The following is a 15,224-nucleotide window of genomic DNA, read 5'->3' on the forward strand; positions in this document are numbered from 1 at the left end:
TTTGTCGTTTCTTCTTGATCTATGTCCTGCACATCCATTCCCACGTCCCCCGTGTCGCTCTCCGATGCGACATCCTGATCCACAGAGAAAGAGTCAACCTCCATGTAGTCGTTATGTTCCTCAGTCGGTGGATAATTTTCTTTCTCAGATTGCATGTCCTCCTCTAGGCCGATAGTTAATCCGATGTTATTTGTGCTGGTGCAATTCTCATTGAATTTCACATGCTTAGCTACAACGACCCTTTGTTTGCTCGAATCATAGAGGCGGTAATTTTTGCACTCATCCATGTATCCAACAAGGGTAATTTTCTTTGCCTTGGCATCGAATTTTTTTCGGAAGAAATCTGGTACATAGACGTAAGCCGTTGTGCCAAAAGGCTTGAGATGAGATACATTTGGCTTGGCTCCATAACATTTTTCATAGGGCGTCGTTGTGCCTCCTTGTGAGGTTAGCGTCCTATTTAAGACGTACACGGCAGTATTGACTGCCTCTGCCCGTAGAGAAATTTCTATACCTGCACCACACAACATGCTCCTGGCCGACTCAACGACTGTTCTGTTGTCTCTCTCTCTATGCGGCCGTTTTGTTGGGGGCAATACGCTGCAGACGAGCAAAGCTGGACTGCCGATCTTTTATTAGCATAAAAAACCTTGCGCCTCCAAGACTCTCGGACATGGGACCGCACAAATCAACGTGCATGCACTCACCCACTCCAAATTGAGACTCCTCATCGCTACAACCTCTATATGGCAGCCGGTGCATCTTCCCGTACTGGCAGGGCTCGCAGAAGAAATTCTTCTCCTGTATAGATCCAATCCCCTCGACAGATTCATTTTTACCATTTTCTTTATGGTTTGTACGTTGACGTGTCCAAGGGCCTCATGCACGGATTGGAGTGAGCACTCACCTACATTTGCCTGTTTCGATGATAACACTCTAATGTGTAGAGAGCACATATTTCCCTCGTACTTTTCTCCTTCGACGACCACCTCACCGGTATCCGGCATCTGTACCTGCATGCGACTTTCCTCAAACACAACACGTAATCCTTTTGCGGTTGACACGTTTGTTGAGAAAAGGTTCTTTCTGAATGTTGGCACGTAAAGAACATTTTCAAGCCTTCCATCACGCCATTCGCCTCTTATGAGTCGCTGGATACGAATTTTTCCAACACTCAGCGCCTTGTGCTTGGAATTATCACCAAGGCTAACTTCTACCTGGTTGATCTGGTGGTACTCGTAAAACTATTCTCTGCGGTAGGTAATATGGCATGTTGCTCCACTGTCGGTAAGCCAGACATCCTTTGTATCCATGCCCGTCGACTCGTCCGCACACGTAGCGTTAGCCTCCTCTTGGCTGAGATCACTGTTGCGGTGAGCGCACCACTGAATGTCGACGAATTTGAATTTTGCTTACCAAAACACTGGCGCCCTTGGCGATCTGATGACAGTCGACTTCCTTTGTTTTGTTTTCTTTCCATGTCTCGCGTCTTCTTGCGACAATTCCTGGCAAAATGACCCTTGTTATGGCAATAGAAACACTCCATTTGTTTACCTTCTCGAAGGTTCTGGTCGTTGTTATCTTTCTTTTCCATAGAAGCAAGAGATGAAAAAGCTCCTATCGCCTCGGCTGTTGATGAAAGTCGCCTTTCCTCCCTGATCAGCCTTTCTTACAAAATGTCGAGTGTTTGGCGTGCCACCTCAACGCTGTCCCAAGCGGTTATAAGGGGACCATATTTCTCGGGCAATACTCCGAGAATTTTTGCCATCACGGCCGTGTCCGACATTTTTTCACCTACGTCGCTTAACTGACGAGCAAGGTTTTAAACCTTTGTAAAATATGTTACCACGGAATCCATCAGCTCCATTTTTAACTGATGAAAGTTTTGTAGCATTACAAGCTTGTTTGTTGCTGAGCGCTCCTCGAGAATAGAATTTTTTCCACATGGCGGCTGCTGTATCGCATGTTTTTAAAACCTCCGATTGAGCATCCGACATCGAGCTTGACAACACGACCATGGGTTTTGCGTTTTTCTTGTCCCATGCCTGCTGATCTGCTACCTTGTCATCTCCTGGCCGCGACTCCTTGCTCATAAGCAATTCCTTGACACCCAAAGCAATCATGACTTGCGTCACTTGGAATTTCCATACTTGAAAATTTGTGCCGTCGAATTTCCGAATGTTTCTGACGTTTATCTTGTCTGCCATTTTTTACTGGCCTTGACGCGCACACACACAAGATAATTAGCGAGGAGCAAGTAATCAAAAAAAACTTGGCCACAACAAAAGAATTTCACTCACAACCTCTCTGGGCCCATAACCTGTTAGTATGAGTTATGTATTTGTTGGAAGCAGAGGGTGAGCAATAAACGGAGAGATCAGCACTAAATACGGGTAGCACAAAAGGTTTATTAACTTAGTTACATGAATATATACATAAGGGCGGATGGCCCCTTAGTCAACGTGTTGGTCGAACGCTCCGTTAGATACTACTGTCTATTTGCTCATGTGAGGAGCCGATGCTCCCGCTCCCGCAGTCCCGCGAGTGACTCATCTCACACCCATACCATACATACACTCACATACACACACACATACCAGGATGACTGAATATATATATCAATAGAAATGAAATTTCCGAAAATAAATATTCAACTATTAAGTTATTGAATAATGCGTAAGATATAAAGTGATTCTATTAACTTTAACAATTATTGGCGAAATTTTTTTAAGATGATCTGTAGCTATTCTTAGGTCTTCTTTAAACCACAACCAATTGCAAACTGAGCACGGAAGACAGACAGAATTATTCGTACATTTTAATCTAGTGGAAGCAGTGCGTCTTCTCCATTCTCTCTGTACAAGTTATATTTATTAATGTAATTTTCAAGACTTTACTAAACATATTTAAATTATTATTTAAATTTATCGTATTTTATTGTCACTATTACAAAATTCTAATTTAGGCTCATATGCTTCAAGAGTTTTATCAATTTTTGGATTTCAGTACAATTACATTGTGTAAAATGTGAGGGTTATTTAGCGATTTCATGCATGGTTTTTTTTTGTTCTCGATGAAAATGTAATCGTAAAAACCATAGTTAAAAGAATAAAATTGTCTTTTACTCAATATAAGTTACACATAGAAAAAGGCAATAATATTGTCGAAACTCTTATAACTTATGTGCAGGTGTATATAAAATTTACTTAAGTACGTCAGATATTTTAGCATCTTCATAAAAATTTCATCTATGAGCATTATTTCTAAGTTTCCTAATTATAGAAGGAGCTGACTCAATATTATTTTTTTTTTAGTGAAAAACTTGCTAATTGTGTCATGTGGAATATCATCTGGATTCAACATTGTCATGAGTAGTATAGCTAGGAGCATACGGGGTATTGACTCTGGCCTTGTATCTCCCTACGTATACGGAGCCACTCAGGCTTTGCATCCTCTGGTGAAACCACTGGTAGCCTCGTATCCCCCTATGGAGCCACAGGCATACCTACTAGCGCCAGATCGGCCGCCTACTCTCGTGCCGGATATGCTGCGCTCTCATCCTCTCGTGCCTCTATACGTGTAGTGAAGATTCAATGATAGTGTGATCTCTGATTGTTTTACCATTTGCAACAACAAGTTGATGTTGTTGACATTATAAATAGCCATTTACAATTTATTTACAAAATTAATTTTCTGTTGATAGTAATAATTAATTTGTAGTTTTCAATCGTAAGAATTGCATGAGGAATGGTTACTTAAATAATACTAAAAATTTTTTATTTAATAGATTTATTTAAATTTTGAACAAATATAAAAAATAAATTTATGGCTCTTGTAAGGGCCGATTGTTTTTAAAAATTATTCTATCCTTCTTTTTTAAGACATGAGCAAAGATGTTCAAAATAATAATTGCTTGTGACTTTTGGCTAAGATGCCTCAATGTGCTTCTCTAAAAGAGGTTTCCAGCTATATTCATCGTCTTTGGTATAACAATTTTTGCTGCTTTCCTCCGACGTTTTGGGTTATTCAAGTATGAACCCATTTTGATGTTGACTGCTCAATAGCTACACTTTAATTGAAGCCTCACATAATTTTTTATTTATTCATAAGAAAGCAAATTCATACAATAGTTTTATTACTGCACGTCTTCTTCAGAGTCAGTGACATCTACCCACTCCATACGAAAGTAGAATTTTTTCATTCGATTTACAGTGTCGACAGCACACATAGATCTATTTGCACCAATATGGTGGACACATGCAGTAGCCAATGTTGGGAGCTCAAATGGTGAGTAATCAGTCATATTAATCAGTCATAGTAATTATAAATTAAAACTTTCAAGCCATTTTTTTCTTCAATTCTCTAATTATAAAATTTTTTTTGCATCTTTGAGATTTTCACGAAGCACATAACCATTTTTCGTGTAGTCAACATCACCTGATTTACAATCTAATCCAAGATAGACCAGCTTAAGCCACAAATTCTCGCGTTTGTATTTACCATTTTATCTTTGCCAAAGAAATGGCTCCTTGAGCACATAATCATTGCCAGGTTTTTTGAAGCCCTGCATATCGACCCCGTACTCCATCATATTGAAGAGTGCAAATATTTTTCAATTTCATAGACGTGATTCAACAAGTTTTCTTACATAACCCCTCATATCATTGTACTCTACGATACGATCTTGTAGAATAAGACAGTAAGCAGATACATTTTCCCGGAAATTCTCTCGTGCTTCGAACTCCAAGCGTACGTCCACTGGCGCACTTTTAAAAGCTTCATTTTGCTTAAAACAGTCAATCACAATAAGAGGAATGCGTGTAATAAAATCTATTTTATTCAACATAGGTTCAAGTTGTTTAACGTAGAGGCTACTTAAAAATTCTTGTACATATCGTATTATATTGAAAACTGATTTTTATTAATATGAAGATTAAGATTTCCTTAAGGATAGTAGTGTGAGTTTAAGGAAAGTTTTACATTGCTAATATTACAATGATAGAAAAGACTTGCATTAGAAGCAGGCTCATTTTTTTCGTTTTTTTTTAAAGCCCAAAATAACAAAACGATGCATTTCCAACTAATTATACGTTTCGACAGTCCAAAAATGTCTAGAAAAATTTTCGATAATAGAGAGTACTCATAGAACTCCCAAGTACAGAAACTCATAGAAATAGGCTTGTCTTTTGTAATAATATCGAGCAAACGAACATATGTATGCTGTATTAATCTGCATTTGTACACACTGTTCATCCGTATAACTTGTAAAAACACATGTTGAATTTTGTTTTTGTAAGTTATTATAAGATTACAGTGTATACTATGCCTATAAATTTAATTTTCATGCATAGTAAAATATGCGACTGCTCCACGTGCCTTATTTACATGACTGCACTTTTATTCTTGCAAGTTACAAGTATCAGAATTCTAATTCGTTGCGTAATTTATAATTGTGAAAATTTAACAATATAACAAAAGCCTGTGTTATAAAGTAATGTTTACTGTAGGACTTTTTTATAATACTTACTTTTTGGCAATTTATCATTAACAAATTTATCATATTTAGGTAAAATTAACGTAGTTTTGCTATTTTATGTTGTGAGGAACTATATTTCATAAAGTTTTGGTATCAAATATTTTCAAATACGTTTATTTTAAATAGTGTAATTAATCTCACAAAGGCTATATAGATGTTACAGTTATAAGAATAGTAAATAATTTTTGTTCAAAATAGTGTTATAATACCGTGATTAGTTGTGAATTAAAAACGAAGTTAAAATCACAATTATTTTTAGGGTTTGACAGAACCCTGCTATTTCTTAATGAAATCGATTTAATGCAGACCTATAAAATAGTAGATGTTTTATAAAATGTGCTGACAAAAATATAATCATTATTAAAAGGTAAAAATACTTAGTGATCATCATCTAGAAATTCTTAGAATTATACTTATAACTCCATACTATTAAAGTGAGAAACAAAATAAACTCTTGAGTAAGAATACTATAAATTTTATAACAAATTATAATTATAAAGTAACTTTTTATAGTTTTTATAATATAATTTCAATAGAAGAACGTTGTTTCTAGCACGTCACCATCAACAAGGGAAGCTATTGCTGGAATGCTGTCGTTTAGTGTACAATGTTACCCCACAAATTCGAAAATACTTACAAAATGTTCTGATGCCGTGCAATCAAATAATACCTTACTCAAGACCGATGAAGAAGAAGATGATTTCTTAATAGATCACACTGATGAACTGCACCAAGATAATGACTTTAGTAAGTCTTATTATGCATTAAAAAATGTTATTAAAACTTTTTTTGAGTCAAATCAAGTTTAACTCTCACATATTTTTTCTTGTTTATTAGTAATAAGATTTCCTTTCACATTAATAGTTATGAAAATTTTCTTATTTTTTTTTTTTTTTTAATCGTAATCAATTACTTTGGTCAATAATTAAATTATAAAAACTGTAACAATTGTCTTAGTACACGCATGAGTGTAATGTGCTTTGATAAAATACATAAAATTTTTGATGAAAAAATTTGTCTTAAACTGAAGCAATTTTATAAGATTCAGTAAAGGCTGTTATAATAAAAGTATTATAAATTTGAGAGTTTTAACGGCTTAGTAGCTCGCTTGCGGTAGCCTCATACCATCAATATCGTAAAAACTTGAAGAATCATGGGCTTGCATTTTGTCGGAACGTATCAAGACTTTTAATGAAGCTTTTTCAAGAAAAATAATATACAGGGCGCACAACAACTACTTATTTAATGTTTAAGATCATAAGTTGTGTTTAACGCGCTTCCCGCAATCTGACTTATTGTAACTGCTTTTACATTCAGTCTTATTGTTTAATGAGCACATCCCACTATAAAAGTAGGACAAATATTAACTTGAATTTTGGTATTTTTAAAAGTGTAGGTAAATACTCTTAATCTAACCCTTGCAACTTTTGTGTTGCCACTAATAACGCAAATTTTTTTTTTCAAAGGTAACTTATAGTTTAAATACTTTATCATTATATGCACTATTGATTATTAATGTTAAAAATATTTTCTCTAATAAAAATTTATGTGGCGTAGTGTAATAACCGTAAGGAACATTTAAAAGTTATGTAGAATTTTATGACGTCTTAATTTAAATTTAATAAAGTTTTCTGCATAAATAACATTTTTCAGTAAGTTAGAAATTCAAGTACAGTTAAATTTTTACTGTTGATTGTATCTATTTAATAAAACTTTTTCATTTTAATTTTTCTGCAATTTTTCGCTAATTAATGCAATTGATCTTTAAAAAATCCTTCTTACCAATACTTTTGACTTTCTTTAACCAATTACACAGCAAATAAAAAAAGCTTGAGTCACGTAACAATTAATCTTTTAATGTAGGATTTGCCTGTTAGACAACGATATGCAGAAGTCCTCCTCTACACATCTGTGAAGTTGACACGCCACTTTTTAATAACAGCTGTCTGATTGGCACAGGAATTTGCAGTTTTTTTGCATTTAATTTGCAGTTCAAATCCTAACTTTGCTGTTGTTAATTAAAACAATAACAACTAAGGCACTGCCAGCTTCACAGGAAGTTAGCAGTCCACTTACCTCTACAACGACAACCAAGCCGACTGCAAAATTCTGCATGGGCTAGGAATTTGCGTTTTTTTTGCATTTCTCCGAATAGCCCGATGCAGATTTGCATATTCCTTTTATTTTGATTATCAATAATTATTGCTGACTCCTTAACGTGTAACAAGACAATTACCCGTGCATGTAAGTGCGTCTTACTGTACAATTTTATAGGATGAAGGTTCGACCAAAAGTTCAGTATTATTACCTAGACCTCTAGTTTCTTATAGTTTTTGTCAATTGTTGATGAGTTTTGTTAATTTTTCAAAACAAAATTATAACTTTCAAATTCTATGTTTAATCGATACATATGTGATAATAATCTTTAAAAATCTAGAATCTTTCATTGTACTATCATGCAGTTACTTTTCAGGAATATGTTTACGAAATTTCAGATCAAAAGATCAAAAAAAAATATGAGAAGCAGTTAGGTGAAAAAAGAATTTTCGGATCTTATTCAGTACCTCGAGAAGTGTTGCAGTAAGATTTGATAGGTATTTTCTTTACAAAAATTTAATTTTACAAAAAATTTTAAAGGAAAATTTGATCGTTTAAACAAGAAAAAATAAGACAATAGGCAAATGTAGTAAAATATTAAAAATAGTACTTGTAGTGATTTAAATGTAATGAAAATCGCGTATGCTGCAGTTTTTTATGTGTTTAAACATTTGCGCCCAGTCTGACAACAAAATTTTTAAATGACGGGTTATTACAAAATTGTTAAAAATTTTTTTTTTTTTACCGCGTTACTGCGTTACCCTTTTGGCCTAGTCACCGGGGCTACCCACTCACCACCTATATGTGGAAGTGTATTACCGCACCCATTTTACCAATCTTCGAACTATTGTTATACCTTATTATAACCATGGCCGCAACGGAAATTTCTCCGATGAATTACCCTGCCAGGTAGGCTGGCACTCTCGTCACACCAATGGTGCATCGGCTCTACTAGTCACTGTGTAGCCTTTTCCCAGAGAAGCCTTAATATTTTAGGACGTCCAATCCTCGCCGGTTAAGCCAGCGCTCGATGCTAAAGCATCGGATCCAGGCTAATTAGCATCCCTATAGATAAGCCCCATGTTTCAGGAATCACTCCTCACCGGTAAGGCCGGCGCTCCCTGTCCCAGCACCTGGAATTGGATCCAATAATCTCTGCCTATAGCCTTAACACGGTTTCGCATTCACTTAGGCCCTAAGACCTGTGGGGAAAAAGAAAAAATCCCTGAAATCGCTCTGAATTCCACGGCAAAACCCGCCCCGAAACAGATAGGGCTTCATAGGAACTTTTACCGATGAAAACAGTTTTTGGAAAAATTTACATTCACCGGGAATTGAACCCATGACCCCTAAAACGGTATTGTATCAGTACCAAGCACGCTTACTATTGAGCCAACACTGCTACTTCGCAAAATTGTTAATTGAAATTTTCGATTTCTGTATGCTTAGTACGATATAAATCTATACACTTTTTTTGGCCGTAACAGCCTCCTTAATTACTAGGTTGACTCGTCAATTTTTTAAGTAATTAATGAGAATGAGAAAAATATCCTCCCCAGGTGCGGATCAAGCACACAACCTTCTGTTTACTAGACAGTTGCTTTACCGCTTGAGCTTCCAAGGAGCTGTACATTCACTCGCACCGTAAGTATAGATGAGTTCATCATTTTTCATTCTTAGAGCTGTCTTTTACCTAAGCTTGATGTAGTAGTTATGTGACTCTGATGTTTGTCGGTAAATTAGAAATTATTATGACCAATAGTATACAAGTGAATAGTAATACACCTAATTATTGAATTAAGAGGTGCATATGCATAGATGGCAGCACTTTTAATACAATCACTCCATATTCTTTACACATGCCCTCTTCTCAATATTCAATATACTTAAGACTCATAATACTAAGCCACATAGTTTCTTTTTCGAGAAAATTTATTAGAAAATAGAAAAGAATGAGAAAAATATCCTTTCTGGGTGTGGATTGAACACGCAACTTCCTGTTTACTAGACAGTTGCTCTACCACTTGAGCTACCAAGAAGCTGTACATTTACTCGTACCGTAAGTCTAGATAAGTTTCTCATTCTTAATTTTTAAAGCTGTCTTTCACCTAAGCTTGATGTAGTAGTTATGTGACTCTAATGCTTGTCTGTAAATAAGAAATTAAAACGACTAATAGCATACAAGCGAATGCTGACACGTGTTAATTATTGTATCAAGAAGTGTAAATGCATAAATGGCAGCACTTTTAATACAAGCACTCTATACCCTTCATACATGCCCTTCTCTTGATATCCTATGTCAACTGACGAGTTTGTCGATGCTATCGCCTGATATTTACTTGTATGTCTTGTGTAATTAATTACTCGCCAACAAAACCATCCATGAATTTGCGTTTTAATCTACTCTTATAAAAATTTTTCTCAACGACGTGCTGGTGCTATTTACATTTTTGTATCGTTATCATAAATCACAGTTACGCAGTATTTTCCAAAATATTCGCTTTAAAATCGTTACCGAAAAAGTATATTGATACTACTTCGATTTTATGATAATGTGGTATTCTATACAATATTACGTTAGTGGCTGTCAATTGATATTCAACGAAAGATATGGCGCTGTTACATTGCGAAGAATATGGAAGAATTGTTCTCAAGATACAGTAATATGAATAGCATAACCGTATAGCTGAGAAAAAATTCGAAATGTGAATGGATGAAAACGTTATTTTGCAGGTGGTTTTGTAACGAGTATTTAATTACTCGAGTAAATATCGGGCGACAACAACGGCTATCGGCCTGGAATGGACGCTTAAGGTGTTAGTTTAAGCACGAATGTTTGCTTTTTTTTTTCTTATGACAGTTAAAAAATTCATACAATTGATCTGTAAAAATTTTCTTAATTTACAAAGTCAGCATTAAAGAAAAAATGAGGCCAGGTCTAAAGACAAAACAATAATTATAAGAGAGGCCGCTACAGTTCAAAAAATAGATATATTATACGCTGTCTCTTTTCGGTCCTACAAGTGATATTTTTTGTAAAGTAAATAAAACAAAACGTGCCACAGTTAACACTCTATTCAACATTTACGAAATTAGAACCTTAGTAAAAAAATTTTTAAATATTTTTTTGTTAATTTATTGAAAAATCATAATTTTAAAGGCATTCATAACATATCCAGTGCTTACTAATTTCAGTAAAACAGATCTCGATTCATATCGCATTACCAATTGTATATACAATCGATATTTAAACTTCACAGTTTTTCAATGAACCGCCAGATTGAAATTTTGCGGTCTGACTTGGTGAACACTAACAAGCATATAAAAAACTGTAAAATATTCAATTAACAATGTAAGTATACTTTTTCTCAATTTTTCATTATTATTGCCCTTTTTTATAGTGTCTGCCTGTGAAACTATTTAACTACTGATTCTTGGTGCAGAATATTTACCTTTTTACTTAAAACTTTTTGTCTCTCATAGCAAAATTTTTCAAATTATTCCATAATAACTCAAAAAAAACTTTTTTTTTAAACCCACATTTCCGACTTTCTTGAGAGTTATTATTTACATTTTTTTGACAATATTTTAACTCATTACATTATAATGGAAGGAATCACGATTTTTTGCGGTTTTTAAGGCTCTGACGTATCTGTATGGAAAGATTTTCTTCACCGCCCGTTCCTCCGCAGGAGTAGAATGAACCGTTCGTCCTTGTGCAGGAGTGGAACGAACCTCCTCAAGGAGTCTTTTCATACTAGCACGGAAATGAGCGAACGTATACACTCAGTACTAACCTTACATCAAACTGATTCTAATTCACGTGCAAAATTTCAGTGAGTTTCATGCGGTTAGTTCGCAGGTAAAACTTATTTACGTCTCTTCATGACTATACACATTTTTGTGCGTGCTCTTAACAACGTGGAGATAATTTTCGTTCTCAGATTTTTCTAATTATTCCTTTATAAAGTAAAAAACATGAGTGAAATTTCTAGAGGAAGAGGTAAACCAAGTGCTATACATAAAGAGGATGTGATTGGATAAATACTTCTCCTAAAAGACACTATACTTGTAGAAAATAAATTCGTAGCTCCATCTCAGTGTGATGTGATTTAGCAATTGAGTTAGGTTTATCTGAAAGAACTGTATATTCTTACGCAGCAAGTGATCGATTTGGTCTGAGAACGAATCTTTTAGGTACAAGTTCCGAAAATCGTTTTAAAAAAAAAAAAAACTTGATAGTAGTACAGACTTGAGTTATGAATCAACAGAACATGAAAAAAGTTTGACTGTGCCTAATTCTTTTACTTTTGACATAAAAAAATTTGACTTTGAAAGCAAGGTTCACAAGATAGGATACTACAGCATCATTCATGGAAAAAAAACAAGAAGATACAGAACTGTTCGAAAAGAAGGAAGCACTGATGACATAAATGTACAAATTTATAAGGCCAGTAAACCGAAACACGGCTTCAAGTTCGAAAACCATTCAGTCACAAGTGAAGGTCAAAGTGGAAGTTTTAAAGGTGAGTACCAAATGTATCCACGTGATTTGTAATGTTTTTATCTTAACCCTGCCGAAAGACGACTCTTCTTCCCACATTCTTCCCGTAGTATACTATTTTCTAACAATTTCTGAGGCCAGATCCTTAATACGAGTCACTAGGTGACACAGGCCTAAAGGAGCCTTCTGATTGGTCCAAACGACCTGTGTCAACTTCTGACACGCATTGAGGATCTGATCCCCAACGACTCTTTTCCCCTGCACCCTCTCCTTCGAGCTTGCAAACTTGTCAGCTCTATACGCTCGGCATCGTGTACGCAAACGTACATAAGGTTTCGCTTTGATAACCAATTTTATAGTTATTCAACCAATGCAGTAAAAAAATCATCTCTAGGGATGCGTGGATAGCATATTAATGGCGAACAGTAGGGGTGAACTCAACTTTCTTCGCTCCATCTCGTCCACTAGTACCGTATTTCGCGTATCGTTTATCATACACGATTCCAGGCATATTCGCTGGGTGCATAACACGCAGCGTCTCCAGTATCAGCATCAAAAAAGTGAAACTTGGGTGTCAAAATGTGCAGACAACAGACGATAGCTAAACAGTTTCGAGGTTCCTTGACAAGTTTATGTATACTCATTTACTTATTGTTAATGGCGTCGTCTGCAGATTTTGGAACCCGAGTTTCACCAAATGCTCACCATGGGCGCTTAGATCGTTTTGCCTATCTCCTCCAAGCGCCTGCACTCAAAGCACAGGCTTACGCAGTCTTAAAACCTCTCTTCGTGCGCTATAAAAAAAAAAAAAAAAAAAAAAAAATTTTGGCTGATCGAATTTTGGCGACAATATATTGAATATATTAAACGTGTATACTGCAAATCAGATCTTATCTTAAAAAAGAGAATATTTTCAAATACAGTATTTCATTCATTATATGATTGGCTGGAGATATCACATGATTATGATTCAAAGAAAACCTGCGGATGAAAAATGAAAACAATGTTTTTAAAATGTAACTACAATCTTTATTTAAATTTGTTATGAAATCGTAATATTAAAGTTTATGTTGAAAACTTTTTTTTAATTTTCCCGTGATTAAAATAAAAAACTCGACGAAAAATATAATTCACATTAATAACTCGAACGTAAAGGTTACGTATGATGCATGTTTTCTTTTAGCTACATATATAACTGGCTAAAGTTATGAACACTGTATATTCAGTTATTCATCTTTTGAAGTGCGTTCTAAGTGAGTAAGTTTTTTATTATGACGTTCATGTTTCAATACAAATTGTTATTAAGAAGTAAAATAAAATTTCTTATTATATAATCAAGAGATCTTTTCTTGTATTTTACGTTCTCGTCAAAATAAATTTAAAAGAGTTAATGGTAAAATAGTTTATGCAAATTAAGAAAGAAAAGTGCGCGAATCGCATCTGGCTTGTTAAATACATTTAAATTCGTTTTTCACTGTGTCATATACCATATTTCTGTTAACACTCAAGAACCTACGATAAACGCAACTCCGAATGTGTCCCCCTAAATATTTTTTTTCATAAAAATATTTTTTGAGGTACTCCTTTGATACTGGACTCATTTTGTTCGCATTATTTACACTATGGGGAAAAAAAATATTAACACAGGTTGTAGTCGAGGTGACACAATTTTTTTGATTGTTTATGTAATTATTATATCTATTTATAATATATGTAGGAAAATGTCACACCAGCCAAAACCCGTGTTCACAATTTTACCCATGTAGTACATGATATTAGGAATAAAATGAGCCCGGTCTTCAGGGTATGCCTCAAAAAATTTTTATTATAAATGGGGGACAAGTGTGGGATATTTTTTGTGGATTTACTCATATATTCTTCGTGTGTATTTTTTTACGCAAGACCTTTGTGCACGCAGGTTTATGGTGGGAGAAGTATTTCAAAAATGGGAGAAAACCATAGCCTGCAGGCACGCTGGATTTGTCTGCTTATATAGGCTACCTCATTCGTTTAGTGCCGTTTATTAGGTTATTAGGTGTGCTTATCTGCTGCATAATTCCATGAATGAGAAAATATAAAAAAAATAGCTTTCAGAAGGCAGGCTGGTGATCAGCTTGCCTTTTATGGTGGTTAAATATAACCAATTTATTATAATACAAATGATGGTCACGGTAGCATTACGGTATGGTGTTGTAGTTTGATCTATCGACGTAGATAGGTAACTTTGGCTGTGGTTAGTACTTAGATGGTGACTATGAAATTCACGCCATTTGCCTTTGCTGTTGGTTTTTTTCCGAATAAATGTTTCTCCTTCAAGTCAGGGTATGAGGTAGTGTTCCGTAACATTTATGAGCTTTACTCCGTTAAACAACTTTTTTCAATGTATTATATCTTCCTGATCATTAATTTTTTTGTTGAAAAAAATTTCTTATCGAATTATTGGGCTCATTCCAAGAAAAACAGATTTCGTGCAAGTTTTTCGTAGATCGCATTTTTTCATTCATAAACTTTAAAAACAAACGTTTTCTCATGATTTTTAACCACGCATTACTCAGCTGTTAGTGTATTAGTTTTAACTTGACAGGGCTCAAATTTAACCATGCAGTATGTACTTGCTCATAAAAAAGATTACAGTTAAAATTACACGTAGCTGAAGGAAGCCGACGAATAAGAATGAGCAATCAGCCCTGAAGCGGGATTGAATTGACGAATGGGTGAACTGTTTTAATACCACACTCAGAATACAATCAGTAACTCATAACTATTGTATACACTGACGAGAGTCAATGATAAATTGAACAAAAAATGTGTACTCTTGTTTTTAAAAAATACATTTTTTTATTATTTAAATTATCTGTTAAAACTACATAGTTTCTAACTTATTCGTCGATTCAATTCCGCTCCATGTGAACAGGGCATTCAACAAATGACCGAATGAACGAATAGCGCTGAGGGTAGTCAATGAATTACCGAATACCACTGATTCATTATTCTCATTCGTTATTCTTTATTGGTGATGGTCGTTTATATACCTTGTATCCATGAACGCCTGTATGCATTATATAAAATGTGTGTTATACCTACGAT

General features: G+C 34.8%; 1 protein-coding gene across 1 annotated transcript in view; it reads left to right on the plus strand.

The window, feature by feature from the left end:
- The window catches only part of LOC106640118 (histone lysine demethylase PHF8), a 348,393-nt gene that overhangs the window by 151,299 nt on the left and 181,870 nt on the right, over window positions 1-15,224 (plus strand). Inside the window, exon 8 of the mRNA XM_089595795.1 lies at window positions 6,090-6,283. Coding sequence (XP_089451921.1) covers window positions 6,090-6,283 — 194 coding nt within the window. The remainder of the gene's footprint in view (window positions 1-6,089; window positions 6,284-15,224) is intronic.

This window comes from Copidosoma floridanum, unplaced genomic scaffold (genome assembly GCF_036245765.1).
Source record: "Copidosoma floridanum isolate Cflo_tuat_1 unplaced genomic scaffold, Cflo_Japanese_pri ptg000004l, whole genome shotgun sequence".
Lineage (NCBI taxonomy): Eukaryota > Metazoa > Arthropoda > Insecta > Hymenoptera > Encyrtidae > Copidosoma > Copidosoma floridanum.